At 38.2% G+C, this 25,996-nt stretch overlaps 1 protein-coding gene across 7 annotated transcripts in view; it reads left to right on the top strand.

Moving 5' to 3' along the window:
- Positions 1-25,996, top strand: part of PCCA (propionyl-CoA carboxylase subunit alpha) — a 271,373-nt gene that overhangs the window by 48,338 nt on the left and 197,039 nt on the right. For 4 of the 7 annotated variants that reach the window (XM_030945325.1, XM_030945350.1, XM_030945359.1 and 1 more), the window contains one exon: positions 7,801-7,851. The exons of 2 other annotated variants lie outside the window; for them this stretch is intronic. In XM_030945325.1, coding sequence (XP_030801185.1) covers positions 7,801-7,851 — 51 coding nt within the window. Of the gene's footprint in view, positions 1-7,800; positions 7,852-21,495; positions 21,626-25,996 lie in introns of those variants that run through there. One more of the 7 variants, XM_030945367.1, reaches the window with a different exon arrangement.

Below are 25,996 nucleotides of genomic sequence, written 5' to 3'. Positions count from 1 at the left end.
TTTCTACACAAGGGCTTTTGTTATTGCCAGTGGTGTATTACGTGAGGAGGGATATGAACATGCTATGTCTGTTTCATCCCAAGGCTAGGAGGTGGTTACTTTTGAGGGATGTTTTTTAATTTAATTCTTCAAGACTATTTAGCTTGGGTTGACCTGCTGAAGAGCAGCTCTGAGGAGGAGGACCTGGAGGTCCTGGTGGACAGCAAGCTGTCTATGAGCCAGCAGTGCCCTTGTGGCCAAGAAGGTCAGTGGTATCCTGGAGTGCATCAGGAAGAGCATGGACAGCAGGATGAGGGAGGTGATCCTGCTCCTCTGCTCAGCCCTGGTGAGGTCACATCTGGAGTTCTGGGTCCAGTTCTGGGTTCCTCAGTACAAGAGAGGCAGAAACTCCTGGGGTGGGTCTAGTGGAGAGCAGCAAATGTGATATGGGGAGTGGAGCATCTCTCTGAGAGCTGGACCTGTTCAACCTTGGGAAGAGATAAGAGAGAGGAGACCTCATCAGTGTCTGTAAGTATCTGAAGGGAGGGTGCCAAGAGAATGGAGCCAGGCTCTTGGTGGTACAAGAAGTAGGACAAGAGGAAATGGACAGAAACTGGTGGATGGGAAGTTTTACCTGAACATGAAGATGATCTTTACTGTCAGGGTGATTGAGTACTGCTGCAGATTGCTGAGAGAAGTGGAGTCTTTTTCCCTGGAGATATTCAAAGACTGTGTGGAAGTAATCCTGAGTAATATGCTCTAGGGATCCCTTCTTGAGCAAGAAGGTTGCACTAGAAGACCTCCAGTGGTCCTCTTCCTACCTCAGTCTTCTGTGATTGTTGTGGGGATAGAATGTGTTTGTCTGTTGGTTTAGTGACTTAAAAATGACAACAACCTGCTGAGTCTTTGTTCCTAGTTCACACCCTATAGCTGGCTCTTTCTGATTTCAGTTCTAGTGGATTCTGAAATTTTAGTGACTTCTACACTAGCTGTGGAAAAGGATGCTTGCTGAAAGGTTTTTGGTTAACATGTTTCTAAAGAAGACTTATTATCCTGGACTGGGCAGATATTTTTGTGGGGGGCTTTGTTTTCATGGTAAATATTTTGATTTTAATCTTATTTCAGGAAATATTTTCTTGAAATTATGGCTTAACATCATGTTGAATTATTAGAACTTAGTTTTGTAAACATAATTTATACACCTTTATATTATAAACATAATTTTATACATGTTTGGTTTCTTTTATATTTTTGTATTTGCCTTGATTAAAACTTTTGTATAGGTGCTTAATATCCGTACAGTATATAATGTTGATGCTGAACTGTAAAGTTGTCAAATATTTTGAATAGTTTCTACAGCTATGAGACTTAACTTACTTCTTTGTTTAGTGTACTATAGGATTCTCTTGTTCCAGTATTGCTTCCTGGGCAGGAGACTGTCATGTAACCTCTCTGGGCTGGGTGTTCTCTGTGGTGTGAGAACTGCTCCAGTTACCTCTGCGTGTTGAGAGAATCACTGCTAGTATGCCAGATACAGTTGGTTGCTGAAAGTGAATTAAGACACTGTAGTCAGGCATGTCAGGGTTAAATGAGGTTTTTCAGTCTTTAACCTGTTTAATGACACTTTAACTTCTTAGTCATTCAGTTACTATTCTCTAGATTGTTACAATATCTTCCAGCTGGTTGCACATTTTTATTGTATGGTTGTAGAATGCATAATTCAGTTGGACCTGGTTTCTACTGCAGCTATCAAATACAGTCTTTATTTTACAGAATGGCTGAGATTGGAAGATACCTCTGGGGATCAGCTGGTTCAAACCCTCTGCTCATGTAGGCATACTCAGAGCTGGTTGGCAGGACCTTGTCTGGTGGGCTTTTGACTGTCCGAGGATGGGGATGCCACAACCTCTCTGGGCAACCTGTGCCAGTGTTTGGCCATCCTCACAGTCAAAAAAATGGTTCCAGATAGAGGAAACTTCCAGTGTTTCAGCTTGTGCTTCTTGCCTCTGATCCTGTCACTAAGGGCAGCACTAAGCAGAGCCTGGCTCTGCCCTGTTGGCACTCTCCCTTCAGGCATTTATACACATTGAGCTCCCCTTTAGCTTCCGTGAGGTTGAACAGTCCCACCTCCCTCAGCCTTTCCTCATAGGAGAGTTGCTCAAACAAAAGACTCTATGAACATATCAACATAAGCACTACTTAATAGTAGTTTACCTCATTTGTCACATTTTGTCAATGAAAGCTTTTACTGAGTGCAGCAGGAATCATGACCCTCAGGTGAGAGTAAGAATTTATTAGATTGCTTGCAGTCGCCTTATTGTGTTTAGTGGTTCATTTTGTTCATTTTGCAAATCTTTTAAAGAATTCCCTGGAATTGTTTAAAATTCCTTTAAAATACTTCCTGCTCATTCTTATGCATGTATCTGCCTTTTCACTTTTCACTTCCTTCAGGTTTGCTTACAAATAAGCTTTGTCTATTTTCACAGTATATTTCATTCATTTCTATTTCAGACTGAATGAAAGACATCAATAACATTGGTAGCTTAAAGTACTGCATCTACTGCACAATTCCTGCTAGAGTTATGGGGAAGGTCACTAAAATACTTAGCAGTTGGAATGTTCTAGCAATGAAGTTTTGAATTAACACAAGTTTAAAAGTTGATTTCCTTAAGTTAGGTGATGTATTTTGTGTAGAACATAGTAAGTACTTCTTGTTCCCTGAAGGCCAACTGGTGTTCAGGTCCTGAGGATCAGGTTACTGAGCTGTGGCCAGTCCTCGTGAGGGGTTATTGCCTTCCTTGGGTGTGCTGGGATGACAGTGACACCTAGTCACTTTGTTAACCTGTCCTGTTAAAATTATCTTTGTTTAAACAAATCGTATATCCCCTGCTCTGAACTCCCCTATTGAAGTCTTTAGGCTAATTCAGCTGATCCTAGCAGAAACAAGTTAATGAGTTTCTGCCTTACTCAGAATGGAGGTGGACTCAAAGGGGTGGTAGCTTGGGATTGGGGTAAAGGATATGAAGAAAAAAATAAGCAACTGAAGTTGATAAACTTTAACTTATTTATAGCTGAACTAGTATTAGACAGAAGCCTTATTGAGAGGGATTTAGGTACTTAATTTAGGCTGATTCAGGTACCTAATTTAGCTTTTTAAAGTCCATTCTGAGCACCATCTATTTATTATGCATCCTTATAAAAATGTTATTTAGTAAAGCCTTTGAAGAACATGCTTAACCAAATAATCTTTAAATAATTTCTTTAATCTACAAAACATGAAGATCCCCATTTTATGGATGTGGTTTTTCCCAAAAAATTGTCTCCCCCTTCTCCAGCATGTAAGTTTATAGTACCTTCTTGCAACATTGATAAGTGTGAATTATTAAAAGCTTTGAAACTTGGAGTGAATATAGTTTGTAGGGCTTTTATTGCACTATGGAGTTGCATCACTGTTAGATGCTGTGGAGGCAAAAGTGTTGTTTTCTGTGACTCTGCAGGCCATTGCTGTTTGGAGAAGATTATTTTCAGGGTCTTTACCTCCCTGTGTGCATAATAGGAAGGGAGAAGTTGCTACAAGTTGACTCCCTAACCTTGGGGCTTATTGGCAGCTAATCCTGTTTTATTTGATCACCTAAGATCTGGCACTGCTAATGTTGTAAACCTGGAAATTTATGTATGTTGTCACGTTTATGAATTTTTTTTTACTGATATCTTGAAGAGTTTAATGGAAGATTAAAAATAAGGCTGTTATCAGTGTGCACACATTTGTCTGTCATCCTGGTTTTTGTATCAGAACTGCATAGGAAGCATACACCTGCTGAACAGTGTCTCACTGTTTAGAGATGAGTTCTTTAATTGATACTCATTTATGGCTTTCAGTACACACAGGGTTAAGTGAAAAGGTTGCAGTAATATCTAGTAAGCTTTTTTCCCTTTAATGTGCTCATTAGCAGTGGCAAGTGCAGGTTTTAGCACATGTCAGTAATTTACATTTCATTGCTGAGAGGCTGCCCTTGTTCAAGAGTTGTTTTTAAGCCTGATGAATATACTTGTGTTGGGAATAAACTGAGTAGAAGAATTGAAAGCCAAATACCCTGCCAGGCTTTTCAGTTGGTGCTGAAGTTTCTAGTGGGCCACTGATTAGTAATGAATGAAGCAGCAGAAAAATGCAAAGATGATGTCTAGAAAGGTTACTTCAGGTAGATTTACCCTCGAACTACTCTTCTTTTGTAACTACTTTTACAGTAATTTTCCTCAAAATTTCTCCTTTAGCAGGCCTTCTCTTAATACAAGGATGTGGTACATTAGATTACTAATGTAATCCCAATTAAGTTACTTATTTAGAAGTGCTATAGAAAAGTAATGCTTGTGCAGTGAGTCCCAGAAACAGATGATCTTGCAGGCTGTGCAGGTTCCTGCTTTCAGATCATGATGATAGGCATCTCAGTGAATATTTGCTCTTGTAGTTTCTTCTTTCCTCTGCCTCATCTCCTACTGACTGGCTTAAAAATGTGTGTGGTTCACTGCAGTAATGGCAAATATATGTGTGTTAGGATGCAGTCACATCGTGGTTGGCAATTCAGATGCAAAATAAAGGTTGCTTTTGGAGGAAAATTGATGCTTTTATGTAACAACAGCTTAGTTTGGTAATAAAACCATATGATTAGCTAAATGTATTCTTGATGGAGTGATATTCTTGCTATTTCCCAAGCTACTCTATTTTCAGAGCACTATGTGGAAACTTATACTGTGAAATTATACTTTCCTTTGTAGAGAGGCCTGCATATATTTTCTGTCCGAAAGGATAGATATTGTTGAATTTACATATGTACAAGGACAACGAAGCATTTTTATTCCAGATGCCTGTTAGGATCATACTGACATGTTCTTCAGAGATCTTGCAAAAGAGTACTGGTGCTTACTCTTTCCCAATTTCACTCTTAGGTATTGTGAGCACTGTTTATATTCAAGTTACTTACAGTTTGGGGATGGGGAATGCATAAAACATTTAGAATGGGGGGAAAACCAGTAAAAGATATTCCAGAATATTCTTGTGAATAAAACCTGCCAGTTTATTGTGTAAGAATCTGTGAACCCTTTTATTACTCTATCTGAACATTGGGTGCACATATTTAAATGAGAATGTTTGTAGAAAGTAGAGCCATTTGAATATTTTTTGCACACTGAAAATATTTTCATAGCTGCATTAGTCAGGTTTGGAATTCCTATTGATAATTTGCAAAGTAGCGCTTAGGGTTGTCTAGAAAGGCTGAGTCCTTTTCCTTTCTTGTGTTAGCATGGAGCTATCTGCAGTGGTAATTCAATGATTGAGATTGTGACAGCAAATACTAGTTTGAGTTAACAAGTAATAAAGTATCTATGGATGTTACTGGAAAAACTTCTTTGGTTGTAAGCCACAATTTTTTTTTTTGTGACTTGTTATAAAAAAAACTTGAGCAAAACTATGTTTTTTTTCTTGAAAAAAAACTTATGTGAGATACTTTGCCTCACGGTTAGAACACTTGTATGTTCTTTGCTTTCTAAGAAATATGGAGATACTTGCGTGGCAAAGTCATTGAGGCTAGCAAACAGTTGAGGTTGCCTCAGTAGAGCTTGCAAAAAAGTGGGGAGAACATTTATCCATTAAACTCGGAATGGTTTTAGTTTCTTTTTCAGTTGCAGCTGAAGTCATAAAGTATTTGCAGATTATGTCTTAGAACTGGACTGTGGTTCTGAATGGATCAAATGGAGGGGGGGCTTAAGAGTGCTTTCAATGAAGATTTCTTCTTGGAGGTTTATGGTAGGGCAGGCTTTTGGGCTGGGGGCTTAGTCTCTACTCAGTAGGTCCTCTGGCTCTCACCTACTCCTGCCTGGCTGAACGTGCTTCCTGATGGCTAACCAAGCACATCCTGTTGCTGTTGTGGGTGCCACTGCCATGCCTAGTCATCCAAGTAACATGGAGTTGTGTCCTAAGGCATTGTTTATTGTATATATTTGTGTGCAGGGTTGTGCAGTTGTTAAAGGCAGGGGAACTGTTTGCTTTCTGCATCTTGTGACTTTTTGGAGCATTGATCCACATCTTGATTGAGCATCTTGTACTTTCCTGTATGTGCTCTGGTAGGAATAGATTGTGAATGCTGGGGCAAAGCTGTTATCTCACTAAAGGTGGTTCTGAGTAATGAATGATCCTTTGGTCTTTGGAACAGGATCTGCTCTCAAAATGTAGGATGTTCCTACAGGCTAGTAATTTAGCTATTATTTTGGGAGGGAGTTGTTTTTTCTCTTAGTTTAAGTTTCGAATTGGGTTTCTATGGAGCAAGAGGCAGATTCTGGTCGGCCAAGTTGGTATGGCCCATAACCATGTTTGTCTTCAAGGACATTTTTGGTAGAAGGCATCTAGGGAGTTCAACATCCATGCAGCCCATACTGCAATGTTCAAAGGATAATTTTCCGGTTGGTGTATTTAAGTTTTTGGTGTTGTGACATATGTGATACTTCAGGCATTAATCGTTGTATCCCAAACTGTGATGAAAAATTTTGAGTCTTAGGGAAGACAATAAGTATACATAAGTTAGGCATGAGTTTAGGAAGGCAGAGAAAAATTATATATATATGGGTTATGGCAATCTCTTATTTTCAGTGTATTTTGTAATTCTGCTTGCAGGAAGAACATATTATTTTAAGGTGGTACCAAACTGAAACACTTGAATTTTGTAAGATTGGTACTTTTATTCATGGGTTGTTTTAATAATGTAGATAAATAATTCCCATAGCAGCCATATTATAAAGCTGTGACTTCTTTTGGTAAATGACTGTAGTGGACTGTGCAAATACTGTGTGAGCTGTTGCATGTACAAAAGCTGAAAGTACAATATGTCTCTATGTGGAGAGTATGCCTCTTAGCACAAAAGGGCTGCTCAGGAATCCCATATGTAAATTTGCTTTTCAAAGGCAGGCAGCAGGTGTGCTGCAGAGTGGTGCTTCCACCTATCCCACCAAGAGAAGTTGTTTAATTTGCTCAGGCTAGAATTCAGGAAGAATCAATTCCCTGCCTGGACTTTTGGGCAAGGCATCTTGCTAGCAAGCTGTGCTTAATTTTAAATTCAAAGCCACCATACTAAATTAATATCAGGGTATTTAAAAACAGGTTATTCAAAAGGTAAAAAATGCCTGAATGAAGACTTTCATTTGGGTCTTGTGTGTGTAGGCATTCACACAGTTCTGTATTACATAGTTGCTTGCTTGCTTGTTTACGTGGGATTCTCACCTTGCTTGAAGACTGGGTATTTATTTGTGTTTATTCTTTAGTGTTCAGCTTCAGACAGTTTTCAAACCTTGCACTGGACACATGTATATTTAATTTATCTGGGAAATTTTGTCAATTTCTATTGTATTTGTGAATTTATACACGTTAATGTATTTATTCTCAAAATATCTTGTTGCTCTCAAGTTGAGCAGGAGAGGATCCTGTCCTGTTACTTCCTTGCATGTTTTTTTGTCTTTCTGTGTTCAAGAATGTCATCTAGAAGGCACAGGAAGCTCAGGAGATAAGTGGCCTTTGCACTTACCTAATATGCCTATTTCTAGCTCCAAGGAGCAATTTCAGATAGTCTGGGCATCTTGTGGGTGGTGTGTGCTCTGATTGTAATGAGTTTTCATATTACCTGACATCTAGACTCTCCCTAGAAGGTAGTGCAAATAGAGGTTTTCCATGACTTACGAACTGAAATATGCAATCTTTTTAATGAGAATAGTAATGGCTTCATTTATGCAATACCATGCTTAGTATGGTACAGTGTGGCTTCCATTCTGCTTTCACAGTTGTTATCTGAATCTTCCCAGCTGCTGTATGAAACTCCTTTTCACCTAATTGTGAGTAACCGTTTAAACAGTATTACCACCATTCTTTCTGAACTCTTCTTACTGAAAGGTCTAGCCTTTTGCAAATGCTGAGGGAAATTCTTGTGCAAGAAATCTTTAGAGTGGGAGACTTGAGTCCAGTGAGATTTAGAATTTGACAAGTGTCTATTCAAGTAAGTGTTTCTAAAGAGTAAATAAAGGTCACTCTGGGTTCTGCTCTTGTATAGGCTGTCTCTAGCTTTCTACTACACCTTATACCAGAATGTCTGTGTGATAAGAAATTAATGGTTTATTTACAAGATGTTGTGTCAGATATATTAGGTTGTGTAGTAGATTATAATTGTATCTTCTTTTGTTTTACAAAAGGTTTTGGTTTTTTTGTATTTAGTTACTTCCAACTATAAAAAACACTTTTCCAGTCATTTTAATGCTTGATAAGTTTAGGCTTCATTGCTTCTGTACATTTTTCAAATTATTAGTTTCCTAATGCTTATGGCTTTAATTTACCCCCTAGTGGTATCTTTAAATGGATTTTCAGAATTTTGAAAGTGGGCTACTATAGTTGTATTTCAGCATTGCTCCTGACAGACACAGAATTTCTTAAGTAGCCTTCACAATTAAAGGGATGGGAGGTTCAGACAACTCCTACAGCAAGAAGCCAAAGAGTCTCTTAAATTTGTACTTGATTTCTTAGAATGTTTTTGCTTTGATTATTTCTGGTAATTTGCCTGTTGCTTTTGCAAGTGCTTTTCTCTCTGATGTAACTTAAATATGTTAATTTCAGTATCTGTTCTTCTAATGCAATATACTTACTGTTAAAACATTTGCCTTGTTTAAAAAGTAACAGATACAAAACTGACACACTGCATGCTTCACAGCACCAAAATATCCATAAAGGATAGCTTGAAGAGTTGAGTACACATATTGTATCCATGGATGAATGTATTAATGCATGTTTGCACATTATGTTCCAAATATAGTTCAGGCTATTGTTTTAGCTCCAAGTGCCAGAAAACTACAGAACTGTTTTTCTTTGAATTTACAGTTTGAATTTTCCATTACAGCCTAAAATTGAAGAAGTCGTGATAAAATATCTGCAGTATGTTAATGCATGGACTGTGGTCTATATAACCTTTGAATCATTTAGCATTCTGCCACATCTCTGTGGAAAAAGTATCATCCATAAGGACTGACAAAATCAGACATTCTTCTTGCAGTTAAACCCTAATGTTATCTATCCCTCTTCCTCTTGGTAGGTTTTCTTTTTTCCAGTTTCTGACTACTCTGTGATTTAGTGGAGATATACAAATATGTTTTAATATTTCCACAGTACAGGAGACTAGGAAATTTGTGACCAAAGTTTAAAATCTATTAAAGAGCAGCAGAAGAAAAGGAGATGGAAAAACCCTACCAACCCCATCTCCCAAAAGTTCTTGTCTGTGTATTAAGGTTTCAGTACAGCTAATTCTTAAAAAGCCTGCATTATCATTCAGTGCAGGAATGGTTTCCTGAATCTGTGGCTCCATGACTGAAATACTTAAATGTTATTCCCTTTTAAGGAGTTTCTGGGGTGGCATGTTTATATCTTGGTCTGGTGGAGTGAAATGAAATCTGATTATTGGATTCTGTTATAGAAATGACAAATCTTCCTAAAATGTTTGGACTGAAAAGCTACTGCAGTAATGACTAGAGTTGAAATGGAGATGGAGCTTGCCTAATGAAAAGCCTATGTAATCATGAGGTTTCAGCATGGACAAATTTTGTAACTCATTATGAGCCCAGTTCCTGTGATAGTTGAATGCCAGTGATACAGGTGATGTAAAATAATTAATGTTAATATTAAGAGTTGAAATTTAACTTCTGGTTGCTTACTTTTATTTGAGTATAAGACTCCTAGTTTGATCTTGCATTTACCTATATAAGATATCTGGAATTTGGCCTTTGTTACTGTCTTGTAACAAAATTATAAACCTGAAGTTTCTCATTTATGTTGGACCATATTTTGAGGATTGCAGTGAAAGCTCAAGGTATCGTTATGATGTAGTAGTTTATGCTGATTATTCCAAATCAGAGATTGGTCAGGATACTGTACTGTTGCAAAGTACAAAAACTTGAACCTCAGTCTTAAAATTGTCACAAAACAACAATAGAAAACAGCTGAGGTTCTTTGGTGGGCAGCAGAGGAAATGCTATTAGGTGTCAAGAAGTTGGTATGTCTTGCTGCTTTTTTGAATTGTGTGCTTTAAAGGAATTTAGCATTTAGCTACATTATATGCATTGTAATAGCTGCTAATGGAGATACTTCCTTAAAACAAGGATCCTGTGTGATCTTCCAGGGAGCTTTAAAACTGCTCAGATGTCACGGTGATTTTAAAAAACAAAGTCTGAACTGTTTATGTACTATAACTTTCCACTACTAAGGCAGCTAACATTTACAGGATAATAATATTTATGTGTGATACTTAAGAGTCTTAATTCTCCATGCCTTTCTAAAAATTAAACTGGCTACAAGACAATATGTGAGGTGATGGATATATTCCTTTTTGGATTAGAAAAGCATATCGTATGAATAAATGTCATATGTGTTTGGACCAAGAGAAGAATGTTTAATATGTTGAGCATTGTCAAATTAATTTTTCTTCAGAGATTAAAATAATGGGGTTCAGATTTGTTGTGGAATTGGAGCTCCATATGAGAGAGTAAAACAGAAACTGTCCTTTCACCAATGTATTCAGCCTGTTCATTAAAAGATATGGTAAATGGACCATGAGAGAATTATTATTAGACAGCAATAGTGTAAAATAAATTTAGAAATATGTAGGCTTACGTAAACTAGTTGAGAGATAATACATTGGAAGAAGACCTTGAGATTATAGAGTGAATGTAGTTTTAATTTTGTGAATGGCAAGAACTCTTGTATGAACTGTTCATATGTCTGCAAAGATGAGATTTGCTCCTTGCACAAAGGTCACTCTGTGTTTTCTGGTCTAATGCTGAAGGATAAATAGCAGTGAAGATGTAGTCCTGGCGCTGAAGAAAATTTGCTTGAAAGTTCAAAGATAGAAACAACTTCAATCACATTTTTGACTGCTTAACACTTAAATAGGCTCTCCATTTTTTAAGTGTAATGATGGATATTGTAAATTATAATAAATGTGATTACATTACAGTATCACTAATGTCTGTTGACTTCATCTATATTGCAGCAAAATCCAAAGAAACTAATTATGCTCACCACATCCCTGTTGTGCTTGATGTCATGTGCACATGTGTAGTGAAAAGCTGGTTTATGCCTTTTCCCCTTCTTCCAATTCTGTTTGCATCTGAAGAAAGATGAAAAGGGGTAAGCTAAAAAAATAAACGGGGAAGAAAAACCTCTGGCTCCAAATGCTTTAATGGCTGCAACCACAAAAAGGTCTCAATCCTCACCATTCTTTAAAAAAGGGAGACATGCAAGCAGGCCTTGTGGCTGGGTAAATACCCATATTTAAGTACCCATATTTAAAGGTATGGGCATTTGTCTCTCTTCTTTTCAGCATTTGTAGTAGGAAGAGTCTTGTGCTCTCCGCTAATAGCAGCTTTTCAACATAAAACTTGTTTAAAATGTGACCAGCAAAGGCCAATAATTATTATGCAATATAATGCAATATGATGCTTGTGATGCAATGTAAGCTTAAGAGACTACTTAATGTAACTTTTGTTTTATTTTTGTAAAGAATAAGCTCTTTATATTAATTCATAAACCCTACAGGTTTAGGGACCTGATATCTGTACTGTAGTCCTTAAAATTAGAAGGTGTGGTTGCCTGGAAAAGTGACAATGTTGGTCTTGGTTTCTATATTTTTGGAACTTTCCCTTCCTATACATAATGTTTTGGAATTCTTTTGGAATGTATATCTGTTCAGAGTGGAAAACTTTATTTATTCCAGACATGAGTTAATGAGTTCCTTATTTTCGCATTTCTTTCCTGTATTGAAAATCTTGGAAGTCAGGATCTTTGTTTGTTTGTTCTAAAAGAAGTCAGTCCCAACCACCAGCTCTAGTTCTAAGTACTTTTTTGTAGATGAATATCTTCTGTCACATTACCTCTTTTTTTTTTCAAGGCTAGTCCCTTGTCAGTTCTCATTTAGTTTTGTTCTTTTATTTTTTAATTTCTAATTTGTTGGAGAGATGATGAGCATCAATTTTACACACAGAGACTAACACATACATGCTTCAGATTGTGGTTTTGTTCAAAAATATACACAGACTGAAGCATGGACATAGAAAAGGAGTTAATTTAACTTGTCTCCAAGCAGATAATGAAATCTTTTATTGCAACAAACATAGAGAGATCATTATGACACCATATTTAAAATAATGACTTATTTCTCACTGGAAGTGGTGATTCTTAGTTATTTTAAAACTTTGCCAAGCTAATCCTTTTATGTTCATGGAATCATGCTTACTTTGTATTTGCTTGAGATTGTTTGTGATGACTCAGGTAGAGCCTGAAGCACGAGACTTGGGGAAGGAGTTCTGCTGATGCTGAACTGTTTTTCAACAATAGCTCTGCAGCTTGTTAGAATTTCTGATTTGGAGCAGATCTTTCCCATCTTTCAGCTGATTAAAGGCATACTTGCTTTGGAATTGGGAAAGATAGTTTTTTTAACAAGTGATTAACAGGCAGTGTTATTTTTTCTAGAAGTTTCAATGATGGGACCAGTTACTGTTTAGGAGGGTGCTATAGAGCTTGCATGGTAAATTGCTTTCTGTCCTAAGCTTTCCTCCTCCTGGGACTCCAGAGTGAGTGTTTCAAGTCCTGCTCTAGCTCCTGCTGCCAATGGTACTTGAGTTGCTCCTACAAAGCAAGGAATGGGAGCCATAACACCGCCTTATATCTTGTGTGCATTTTTGCAAAGATGCAGTTTCATAATCTCCGTAAATGAAAGTTTTCCTGCTGTTGTTAGGAGGTGTTGGCCCTGGTCATATGTTCCTGCGATGTCCCTTATGCTTGGACTATTATTTATGTAGTTATCTAGAGCAAACTTAAAAATAATCTGGAAAGAGAAGTTATCAAAATGCAATGGCTGAGGTGTGAAAAATGAAAAGCCTGGAGGTCAGGACCCCACTTTTTTGTGGCAGAATGGCACTACATTCTGGCTTTGTTACCATGGTGGAGCACTTCTCACTGTTGACAGCTAAATTTCCTCTTGAGCTCAGCCCATCAGAACAAGCCTCTTGCTGCTACCTGATGTGTTGTTAGCAGGTGACTCCAAGGAGGATGAAGGAACTTTGAGACTGTAAAATTGGCCTTGCAAGGGTTAAAGCATGTTGGGATTAGAGTTGCCCTGCCATGCTGTACTTGTTCTCTGGATACATTTATGCTGTGATGCAGTTGTGGTCTCTCCTTGTCTCTTTGCCTCTCTTCTTTGGTGCAGGAGGTGAAATGTAGCCCTTTGTATATACTTATGGAGGCTTTTTTACTGCTTATGCAGGGAAAATTCTTTAAGGATTTTTTCTGTAGCTTTGAGGAACATGTAGTTGCACACACTTTCAGCATTCAATTTGCAAGTGAAACCCCAGTTTACTAAGAATTTTGAGAGAATCCTAGCTTAGCAGATAAACTGGATGTTGGACTTCTGGAACTTGTTGCATTTCACCATTTTTATGTAACTTAGCTGAGCTATTAAAATATAAAAATTTTCTAGGGTACTGTGGTCTTATTTACTACCTTATGCAATTCTGAGACATCAGTTTGCATCAAAATGAAGCATATGAAAAATTTGGTAGTTTTCTAGTTTCACTCCTCTCTTACCTTTGAAAAGAAAGAAACACAAACTTTTCCAGAAAGATTGCTTTAATTTAACATGCTGATTCCCTCTACAGGCTAAAATTTTGAAATTTAGGGCCTGTAACTGTTTAAGCATGCTTAATTCCAAGCACATGCTTATTTACAGGATCCAGATTTGTTTGTCTAATTACTTTATAGCATGAGTGAAGCCAGACTGTCCAACTCTCAGGCCCATCTGTTGGGAAGGGGAAGGAGGAACTTGACTGTGTCTGTTCCAAAAAGCTGTTTCACCCATAGTCACCACATAAAATTTGTTTCAGATTCAGAGTTGGTGGTATTCAGAATACATGGTAGATACTTTTGTCATAATATATTATCCTGAGCTCAGAATAGTTGTGGTTCTTAGAAGCAGGACCACAAGGACATCTCATGGATTGCTTCATTTTAAGTGCCTGTAAATTCTCTAATACTACATATTGAAACAATTTATTGACTTGTTTTATTTATGACACCGAGATAGTGAGAGGTTGTTGTTCCAAAGCTGTAGCATTTCCAGTGATGTAATATTGCCTGTCCATCACGTTTTGTTCCACAAGTTAAAATGTGCCAAATTCCAGTGTGACTTCCTCATGCTAGCCAAGAAGTGTAACTTACACATACTTTGAAAATAATTTGAAACTTTTATAATATTCAGTGGTTTTTATTATCACATGTAATTCTTTGCCTTCTGTGGAAAAATAAAATTAAATAGCCAGTTTCATTCATGTCAGAATATGTGAGTAGAAACAGGGCTTGGTGGAAAACTCCAAATTTGTATATATGAGTATAAAAATTCTATTCCTTAAAAGAAAAATATTATTCCTAATTTTATTATCTTTAACTTTGGTTACAAAAGCACCTTAGCTTTTTTTTAGTTTTACTTGAACATCCACATTTAAGAGGACAACATAATCACACACATCTCTGCCCATAATATTTAATGTAAACTTCATGTAAGTAGAGCAAAAAGAGAAACTGGAGGGAGAGCTGTGTACATTAACTGTTAAAACATGTAGGAAAAAAAATATTTTCTGGGAGTGATTTCCAAAGGGAAAAAGAAATTGAATTTTTCATTTACATAAATGTAGTGTATCAGGTCTCTCCTGGTTAGAGAGCTAGTTATCTTTCATTACAGGGTAATTAATCCACAGTTTTCTCCAAGGAACTGTGTATAAGATTTAAATAAGAACATCTTCCATTAGTAATACCATGACTTCTTTGCAAAAAGATGCATGTAGTAAGGGAGACAAGGCGGAGTGTGCTTTGTGGGATTCCATGGAATGGTATTTTTGCTGTGACCATGTTGTCTGATGTTATCCCATATATGCACTAGTGCTTGCTCAGCTGATGAGAGAGCATCACAGAAGTGCTCCCTTGCCATCCTCTCTGATTGTAGCTGCTTCTCCCAACTTCTTCCATGCCTGTTCTGGTGTAGGGAGTTTCCTCTTGTCCTTGCTTGCCCCCAGCTGTGTTTTCCTAACACCATGCTGTATCCTGTGTTGACCTAAGACAATTAGTTAAGCTTGCCTTTCAGAAATGGGAACCTTTGGGTTTTTGGTTTTTTTTTTTGTTTTTTAACAATTGATCACATGTCTGCAAAACTAAAGGAGCAGCATACTTTAGTACAGATGTAGAAATAAATGGCTAGAGATATCAATACCGCCAGTTTTTAGAGAAGGCTCAGCTTTCTCTTAAGGAAATGAATGTTGTGAGATTCAGTAGGAAGATACATATCCCTTTATCTTAGACAAAATACTCGGGTCTTGTCTATTTTGTGACAAGGATTGTGCCAGGTTCTCTCTACTTTTAGTTGCTGTCCCTGTCCAGAGGTTATGATCTTGATACACTTTACCTAGCTCTGTGGAGTAAGCAACTTTAGAAAGGAACACTGGAGACTAGTCCCTTTCTTCAAGTGGCATCAGCTGGAATGGTTGCTTAGATTTATATCCAATTGAGTTTGAAATATCTGTAAGGATGGAAACTCCACAGCCTCTCTCAGTTATGCATTCCTGTGTTTGATCAAAATCTTCCAGTATTCCTTGCCTTTCTAGATTGCAGCTATCTCACATGTGACTTGTCTCATCACCATTGCCATGACAGTACCTCTGTAACTCCCAGTTTTCCCTGCTAGTGACTGCCATAGGCATCTCTGGTCAGAAAATGTAGTTTTCATTTAGCCTCTACTTTTCCTGCATGCTTTCCCCCATGTACCCTCTTAAATGTCTGGTGACAGGGTATTTGTTAGCAGTTGTCCCTTCTGCTGTTAACCTTTCTTGGGACTGTCCCTCAAAATCCTTTAAGCACCCCCTGCCCCTTTAGCTATTTTTAGCTCATATGGTTCCCAAACTGATGGCTGCACAGCTGCTGCTGCTGGGGGTGTGAGAGTCAGGAGGGGTTGGGCCCTAGGGTGCAGGTACTGGCTTTGTGGGTCACTGCTCTGTGACAGTTACTGTGACCTATGGGACAGCATCCCATCCTTGGGTTTTCTAATGGTTTTATGCTTGAGCAGCTATTGCCCTAGTCCTATCCTTCCCTTACTTGTGTAATGTTTTGTGTTTTTTTAGTAATTGCAGGGTCAGTATATCATGGCTTTGGTAGAAGACAGTCTGTTGGTTTAGTGAATTAAACCCGGTTTGGTGTGGAGATGATGAACAAACAAAACCACAAACAAATGTGTGCTTGTGCACATTTTGTTATTGATATTTACTGCTTCTTTGGTTCTTAAAATAATTGTGATTAACATAACTGACAACATGATATTTATTTTTTCATAAATATGCCTGTTTATCATTTAATGTTGTGTCAGAAATTAAATTTAATGCTGTTTAATTGCTCTCTTCTGGGAGAATAACTCCAGTTTACTAACAAGATGTAGATGCTTCTACTTTTTTGAAGGAGACTTGGCGATTTGTTCTGCATTTTCCAGTGTAGTTTAGAGAGTCTTTATAAACTCTCTGGAGGTCTTCAAACAATCTTTATCAAATGTTTGATGATGGCTATTTCTGTTGACACAGTAACACTTGTCTAAATATCAGCAATTGCAGCTATTTGACAGGAAGTAAATTAGTAACCTTGTGAGGACAGTGGAGAGGATTTTTAAGTCCACTGGCCAGCTGAGAAAAGGGTGCTGTAGGTCAGAATGGCATTACCCATGTTAGAGTTTGGTTAGGGCAGTGGGCTTTTAAGAGTCTTGTTTTCATCAAAAATGTTGCTTATTCAATGTCTTTGTCTGTTATAATGTTTGAGAAAGGACTCTTTTTCAATCTAGTTATTAGAGAAGATAATTCTAGGGTCACTTACCTTCCTGGCTGTCAGCACCACGGTTCCTTATGCTTAAATCATCAGTAAATTCAGGGTCGTGTGAGCTTGGACAGTCATCATAAGTTTTCATTTGGTTTTTGAATGTGCAGTATAAATATCATTATAGTCACCTAAATTTAAAAGCATTTTAGGATGTCTGGAAAAATACCAGACAGGTTTTTTTCCCAACACACAGGCATAAAATTAATACCCTTTGACTGCAAGCTCAATGAAACATCTCAGTAATACAGTGCTAATTTTTCATTACTCATTCACTTCTAAATATATTCTCATGTTTTGATTATTGATTTTGCCTCCCCTTTGAAAAACACAAGGTACAGTATTGCAAAGTACACTTACTGATCGAGCTATATGTTTGTGTTCTCTATTAATTTGCAAAGCTTTATGTGCAGCTTTAGGACAGGAGATAGTATGGCTGGATTAAGAGTATGTGCATATTCTTGTGTCTGTGCATATTCTTAATTTGGTCTAAAATTGGAGTTTTTGAACTGTTTGTTACTCTGCTTGTTTTCCTTACTGAACTTTCTGTTTGATACAGAAAATTTTGTATATGCCATAAACTTGGGTCCTTGGTAATGTGACGTATTGCTTTGGCTAGAGTGATGCTCCCCTGTTTTTCCCTCTCATGATTGCCTTGTTTTTTCCTCCACGTCTGCCTGGTTTGAATTTAGACTAATGTATATTTTTTGTTAAACATCTCATTGAGCATTTTCTGCCAGGCTGAAGGCTTTTTCCAGACCAAAAGCCAAATGGCCTAGAAAATAAAGTTCTGCTAACTTTCTCTGCTATATTCAGTGCAGTAATTCCAAGTGCTTTCCCCCTCCAAACAAATTAAAAATATGTAGCTTGAATCCTAATTTTCGACAAAGAACTAATACAGTCCAAGAGTAAATAGTACTTGATAGTGGTTTTTTTTGTGAAACAAAGTAGTTAATAGATTTGACCAGTTGTGGCTCAAATGTATTCTTTAATTGATAAGATGGGGTACTTACCAATCGATAAGCAGGGACTCCTTCTTACCTTGCTAGCATATTCAGACTGGATTTGTGCAACACCTGGCATATTACGTTTTAAACTAATTTTGAATTAATGATTAAATAAATGCTGCTTTTACATCAGGCGAAATCTTGTGTGGTCATGCAACTGGTGGAACTATTTTGTGTTGCATGAAAAATGGAATGGTCTTCCTGAGGCTGGATGATCGGGAAGACTAAGATTATGCTCGGATTTGCTATTTCCTTTGTGCATACCTGATTTCTTCTCTTTATCTTCCTGTAATCAGCAGCTATATCCATTGCCAGGATCTAATTGAACTTAATGAAGAAAGAGGTTCTGCTGTTAAGCTTCTGCATTTTCTGCTCTTTGTGCTGCTCACGGTGCTAAAAAGAGATGAGTTAACATAAACCTGAGTAGGCTGTTTAACCTTCTTTCTCTTCTGGAAATGTAGATGCAATAACATTTGCAGCTGAAAAGGCTCATTCGCAGTTTCTAATGTTTAAGGATGCAAATGAAGCATTTTGTCTTTTCTGTCGCCTGGAGGTGTTAAGCAAGGAAACAGAAAGAGGTTTCTAGGATTAGTTCCACAGATTTCTTTTATCATGTAAAAATCAAGGGTGGTTTCAATGACATGAAGAAAAGCAATATGGAAACCATCCAGGGAAAATTCTTAAGTTTAGTTTGTTTCTCCCTAAATTTTCTGGGCATTCCTTACTACTGATATAGGTGAGTACTCAAAACTCTTTCTAGCATACCAGGGCTAAGTTTCTGTGCCTCGGGTGCTGTCTGTGTAGTGTTTCATATATGGTGAAGTTAATCACTTACAGTGGCATGTCATGCAAACTCCTGTATGTTCAAATTTTATAGTTTGTACATGAGAAATGCTTCTGAACTCAGTTAATTCGATATTGCATTTAGGTTCTGGACAAACATATAATATATAGACCATCTAAAGCCTTAAACAGTTTTAAAGTGGAATGATCAAATAAGACTTCAGTTTGCAGATCCAAAGTGAAAACTTGTAAGTGTAGAGCCACAGAGGTAGTACTTGTTCTCAGTGTCTTGTGCTTTGAGGCCTTGGAAAAAGCTGGCTCTTCGTCTTTTCACTTGCAAGGGTATGATTGGAAGCTATGTATTCCACTTACAAGTTACAATAAACACTATGAACTTTTTGGTAAAGGGGAGTTTTTAATTTCAAAATGCAGAATTGGATCAATGCAAGCACATTTACTCTTTCTACGTATAATCTGTGATAGTCGTTTACAACTTATATCTTGTTAAGGATGTTGTCTACAGATCACTATGGTTCTTAGTTTTGACTTTGTAAATTTACCACTTCTGTGGAATTAGAGGAGATGACTTCAAAGTTTATTTAAAAAACGATTTTCCATATGGCATTAGTACTTAAGGTAGTGCTGACCATTTAGAGTTACTCTGGCCCCTCCCTGGTGTTTGTGCAGAAGGCATAAACCTGTGTACCTTTTCTGTGGTGTACATGTTTTTTGGACGCTGGAGTTTAGTTGCTTTAGATTGTTTATACTGGTTTGGCAACTGTGCTTTTTGTTAAAGCTGAGCTTTAGATTAGTCTAACAAATTGAGTTCTCTCTTTGCACCTCCAGTATTTGAATATACATATACTACATTTTAAAAAGCATAATTATGCCCATCCCTCTATATATTATAAATAACTATATGCTGTTCCTGCATTCTATTCCTAGCCTACTTTAAGGAAGGCATGTTTGGGACCTGTATAAGACTTATTTTCATTTCCTCCTGTAGAAGTTTGTCTGGCCCTTCTGGTAACTGATTAATGGATTTTCATGCCTCTGCATATTTAAAACTATGGAGACAGGCATTAACAGACTCATACAAGAGTTAAATAAGCCAGTTAATATTTCTTAGAATGATAGTTTAATGGGAGCATATTAACACATCTCCCTCTCCATGGTAAAGGTTAAACATGGGAACTGGCATCAATTGGCTTATTTTCAAGTAACTGAGTGTATTCTAGTTTTCATTTTTCTGGGTATTGCTGCCCAGAAATTTCCTACTTTTCTTAAGTTGTGGCTGGAAAATGCTTTAGTGTTCTTTAAATTCAGTTTTAAGAAGTAAGACAAGCTTCTTGCAGCTGTGTTCGATTTTAGGTAAAGCCTTTTTTTCCGCTAGCTTTTTCTTTTCAAAGGAAACACTTCCAATGTATTACTTTCTCTTTCAGTACATACTCCTGTTTGAGACAGTGAGTAAGATAATTAAAGTGGCAATGTAGTGTCACAGGTAGTGACATAGCTTGTGTGGGTGTTCTGACTTCTACATTGTAGTGTGTTTTGGAGCCAAGTAACAGTTCTGATTTTGAAGCAGAATTTAGAATAAGCCATGAGATCTGATGGGCTGGGCAGCACAGTTTTTTATTCCCACCTTCCTCTGCAAGTTGCCTCAGGCGCTGTTACTTTGCCAACTGCCAATTTATATTTTGCTTTTGAGGCTACTTCCTGTCACAGTGTACCTGCCTTGTGCTTCTGAAGCTCAAAGTGATAGTAGTAATCCATCTCCTTCCAAAGACCTCTAACAATACAAAAGCCAGACCTCTGCAGAAGTAACTGCAGTAGTCAAAGGCAGGTGTAATCAGGGAACAGTAAGATGCTACAGCCCTTCCCTCTTACATATCTGTGCTTTTCCTTACATCGCATACTGTCCTCACTGGGCTATAAGCTGTATAGAAGGCTTTAATTTACTTCAGCATGACTCATCTTATAAAAATATTTGTTCTAATGAAGGATGCAACTTGTATGTGTTGTCTTTTCTCTCGTGTGTGTTGGTGTAAATGTGTGTGCATTGTAAAGATCCTTTGGAATCCTCAGAAGTTCTGCTTTTTTCATTGTAAACAAGATTGGAAGAAACTTTTCTTCACTGAATTGCTGGAGGGTTACTGCTCTTGATGATTTATGACAATACCTAGGCTTTTTACTGATTCAGGCCCTTTGCAGCTTAAAATTAAACATCAGAGAATGAAATTTTCCATTTATTGGTACTGATTTTGGAGGTTGATGCCAGCATGAATCATTGGCCACTCCTGTGTATGCTCTTAATTCTGAGCCTTCAGGATAGCAGCAACAGGGCCAAAAAATTTGAGCTGATAGGTCATGTCTGTGCATCTAGCAGAAAGCTTCAGGATGATTTTTCATGTCCACCACATTGTATTGTAGAGTATTTTACCAGTTCAGTATTTCCTAAGTTATTGGGTGGATGCTTATTATATATTCTTACAGTAGATTTCCTTGAGGAATTACTTCCCAATGTTGAATGGACAGTTCCTGAATTCTGAGGTGTTTTATGTACCTGCCTTTTACAACTGATGTCAGTGTGCTTGTGTTGGTGGTGGTGTTAGTGGATTTTTTCTCCCCTTTTTCCCTGCTAGTACTCATGAATCTTATCTGTCTTTGGATGTTTCATCTGGATTTTTCTGTTCTGCTTGGTTTTTTCCTAGGTTGTTTGTACCTCTGTTGGACCTTCCTTTTGCTGCCAGCTCAGCTTTTCAGCCCTGCATTTAGCTCATGTGACTTAGAGGCTTTTTGGCCCAGCTGTCTATTCCAGTCATCTTTGAGGTGTGCTGCTTATCTGCTCTGCTTTGTATGTGTCTGCAGACAGCTGCATATTCAGGTTTGTGTCCTTCTGGTGATCTCTGAGCTGTATGTGGGGGGGATTGTGTTTGTGGATGATACCAATTTTTCTGGAACACTGTGAATACCAGACTACTTGTACCTGTTCCCTTCTCCTTTGGGTCTGCCTCCTTGACTGGTTGTGTGGCAAGAGGGAGTACAATGGTGAAAGAATCAATTAGCTGCATATAAGAATTTAATGGAACCCTTTTCTAGTCTCTCCTGTGAACAAACTTGTGCATTAAAACAGAACTCCTTTGAAAACCAGACCTATGATAAAGTTCCTACTGAAGTTCTTATCTATGGACCCTCCTTCATAATCTTACCAATAAATTCTTCAGTAAATGTGGTAACTTGTGCTGCCCACACTTGCTGATCTTGCTGTTACCTCACTGCCACAGAATCTTGTTTCTGTTTCTCTTCTGCTCTTAAGTTGGAATACTTGAAACTACATGTCCAGAGTTGTTTTTAGCAGTGGCTTTGATGCTTCAAACTTCAGCCATTCTGTGACTCAAACAGTGCTCCTCAGAGAAGCATCATGTTTGATTTTTAAAACAAACCTTAAAACAGTAGTGCAGATTTGACAAGAAGAGCAGGTCAATATGGCAGCATGCAACCACCCTCCAGAGCACCTCAGAGTTTGAGGATGTTCCATCTTCCCAAAGAAGGTTGTTGTTTCCAGTTGCATGCACCAGCAGCTCATGGTCTTTCCTTCAATACCCATTAAGCTTCTCTGATTAGCTCATTTTGTCTCGTGAAAGTGATGGAAAACGTTTCTTACACAAGAAATAAACCGTTGTCTGCCATGTTGGTCAGCTAGGTCAGCTGAGAGTGTTTAAGCCTGTCTTTAGAGAAGGGGGATAGATAGGACTGTGGGCAGGCATGTGCAGCGGGGGAAGGAGAGTGGATGAGGAAAGAGGAGCTTGGTTGGTTGCCTCAGTCACTTGAGGGCTGTTACTGTCTTCTGTAAATATCACCCTGAGTTGAAAATATCATATGTAAGTCTGAATTTGAGAACCTATGATTCAGTGGCAGCCTGCAATATATTGTTTGGGTTCTCCTGTAAGTTTCATGAACTTGTTTAAAACCAGCTCTGTGTTCACATAGAAAAGCTTATTTTCAATAACAGCAGAGCAGCTACAAATGCTTCTGAGATCTCTCTAGCCTTTCAGCCATTTCTTCCTCAGAGATGAGAAATACTTCCCTAGACCTAGTCCTTTCAGGTACTAGGGCATGAACAAGAACAAAGCCTGCATTATTGTCGCTGCTTCTGTGTGGTAAGGTAACTGTAGGGGGCTCTTGCACCTGGAGGCAGCTGAGCACTCAGAGTATGCTTTGCCACATCAGCATGCTGTGAGTGGAAAAATCCCCTCATCCAATGGTCCTGAAAGAGAAAACACAAGATTCTTGATAGCACTGTTTTTGTACATAGCATATTCTCCTTGTTGGTTGAAGCCGCTCCTCTTAAGCTGATATTACATGCAGATTCAAGTATCTTGGCTCAAATGAGGACACCAAAAACTGTGTTTAATTGTCCATAACTAACATAGTAAAAGACAACGGATAAGTTTTACTATCACTTGTTTTGTCTAAAGCTGAGTTGGAACTGTTCAATAATTTCCTGCAGCTCCAGGAGGCCTGGCAGTGAGTTGGCTGCTTTGCCACAGATTCATAAGCCCACAGAAGAGTATATGTTGCCAAGTATACGTGTGTAAAAGTTGCTTATGCAGTTTCCTCTCCTTCATGCTTTCTATCTTTAGTTCTGCTTAGGCTGTCACTGAGACTGAATCCACTACTGACTGTATAATATACTAATTGTGAATATCTACATTCGTAATTTCCAGGAGGAGGTGCAAAAGAAACTGCCCCTCTAGACTGTCTCTTCAATTACTTCAGGTCCACAGGAGTTTATCAGATGGGCAGGTCCTTTCCAGATGTTGAGGGTATGATGACTTACACTAACATAGGTCAGTCTGGCCCACTCTGTTCCCAGAGCGGTCAGATGTTTGACAGACTGTGACTGTGATGGTCACAAACTCAATCATGAACTTCTCAAAAGGATTTTCCAAATCTTGCTTTTGCTTGTTGTACTTTGACACTGTGTTTGGTTTTTGCTATATTAGGGGTCCTGCATTCCCTGAGGGTAGACTAAGGCTTTTGTCTGGCTTAAAAAGAGCCAACCACCAAACAAAAACGAAGGGAGAATAAACTGTTCACAGTCCTTATGGCATGACCATTAGACCTGTTGTTACTGCTTTCAAAAATAGTAGGCTGTTGGGGGAAACTCTAATATCTGATACTTAAGACAACTAAAAATTAACTTTTTTGCATGAATTTCTATGAACTTGTTCTTCTATAAAATATTCCTTTTTATTTGCCTGTACCTTTGATTATGCAAAGTAGAGCAGTGATACACAGATATCACAGGTATGTTTCTAAACAAAGTGCTGGTGCATATTTATGGTGAAACTTTTGATGTGTTTTCTGCAGCCAGATAATTAGTCTTCAAGGCTGAAATATTCTGCTGGATGTGTGGAGGAGTAACAGAAGTTTTGGAAGAACTTGTTTGATATGCAGTGTGTAAGCTTGTGTATGTACAGCAGAGGTTTTAGTACTTGCTGCCACACTGACAAGTCTGTGTGTGACCAAACTGATAAATCTTTGTGGGAGCTGAAGTGTTTGCCACTGCATTCTTTCTTATGGTGTGTTTTTGGTATTTTCAGTATTGGGCAGTAGACTTTTGAATGGATTGTTTAGCAGATTGTGTGAGTGTGGGTGATGAAGAAGCTGGGGCACTTTTCTGGTGATAAGCTGAGAAGCTTTGGCAGAGGGCTTGAGCAAGCATCTTTGAGTGATGGGGTATTAAATTGCTGTAGCAAGACTTGCAAGACTTTGTCAGCTTAAGGCACTACTAAACAAAGTATTTTTTAATGTGCTTAACTAAAGTTAGTTGTGAGTCATGTCAGAGAATGCACACCTTTCCTGTGTAAGAGATGGTTAGACACACTGCTTGGAAACCAGCAGAACCTCCTAGGTTTGTTAACTTATTTTTGATTTGGGGATGTTGCAGAATCACATGTTTTAGGTGTACTTTGATATCATATTGAGTTAAGCTATTTAGTTTCAGATTGTTGAAGGGGAAACAGCTGGCTGTGGTGACTGCCCCAGGTGACTGATGTTATGAGGGAATAGCTGGTTGTACTATGCTGCTGCTTGTTCACCATGAAAGAGCTGATCTGTGTAAGGCACAAAGGTTTGAAGCAATTAAAGCCAAAAGCTGTCTATGTAGACAAGAGCAGTTTGTAAATTCTGACCTATGAAAAGTATGCATTAAATAAATACAAAGATACAGGTTTCAACAGGTGATATTTGCATTAGAGTAATGTGAATCTGCTGCACATCATCTGGTACTTAATTTTTAGTAAGTAGTATGGGCTGTGTCCCTGTGGAATACTGCAGCTCTACAGGATTCATGTAACAAATATATTGGATGCAGAGATTAATTTCTTGAAATGGCCTGCAGTGTTCCTTCTCAGGTGGTTCATTAATCTTTCCTGAATGGTGCTGTTCTCTTCTTATCCACCTATCTGGACCAGGAGCAGGGAGTGAACTGGGCACTTTGGAAGTCCATGCCACAAATCAGTGAGATGAGACAGTAGGTCAAGCATAATGTCCTCTAAGGGCACTTGGCTGGAGAGGTGCATGCTTGCTGATGCCATCAATGTAATTTTTATCCTCCCCTGTGACCTCCAGTTTGAATGAAGATTTTTCATTTTCTGTCAAGACAAAGAGGAGATAAGAGAAATACTGTAAGAGTATGGAAGTAGGCTGCAAGCTACAAGTCTGGGATGGTCTGTTATGGCAGCAAAAGTTTTGAACCTGATATCTTGACCTCTGTAGATCTCATGTTTTTGATAGTAAACTCTAGGAAATTGAGGAGAGGAAACAATACATGGTGAAGTTTTAAGTAGTGCTGGTCAGGATGCAAATGCCAGTATTGTGGCAGAAACTGTGGAAACAAGGTGTTCCAGGTTAGAAGTGATACAAGAGGGACGATGGAATCTCCACTTGTCAAGTGTGTAAGTGATCCTTTTCCACAAGGCTTTTTGAGATTGTGATACAGTCTGATGACAGAACTCTGCCCTGCCTCTAGGTGTATGCAGGTACCTATTTCTGCCTCTTTTTAAGAGAGGAAGAAGTATGAGTTTTCAGGTTGTTTCTGAAACAGTTAGCTCCAAACTTTGTGTCACTGTGGTTTCATGCATCAAGTCCTTGCTTTGTTTCCCTTCTCCTTTAAAAAGTGGATCTCTTCAAGTGCCAAAGGATCTGAGCACTACATAATTATGGGTCTGCACCCTTGTTTTGGTCCTCC

Source organism: Camarhynchus parvulus, chromosome 1 (genome assembly GCF_901933205.1).
Source record: "Camarhynchus parvulus chromosome 1, STF_HiC, whole genome shotgun sequence".
NCBI lineage: Eukaryota > Metazoa > Chordata > Aves > Passeriformes > Thraupidae > Camarhynchus > Camarhynchus parvulus.
Note: the sequence above shows the minus strand (reverse complement) of the source record. Positions and strands in the feature narration are given on the sequence as shown.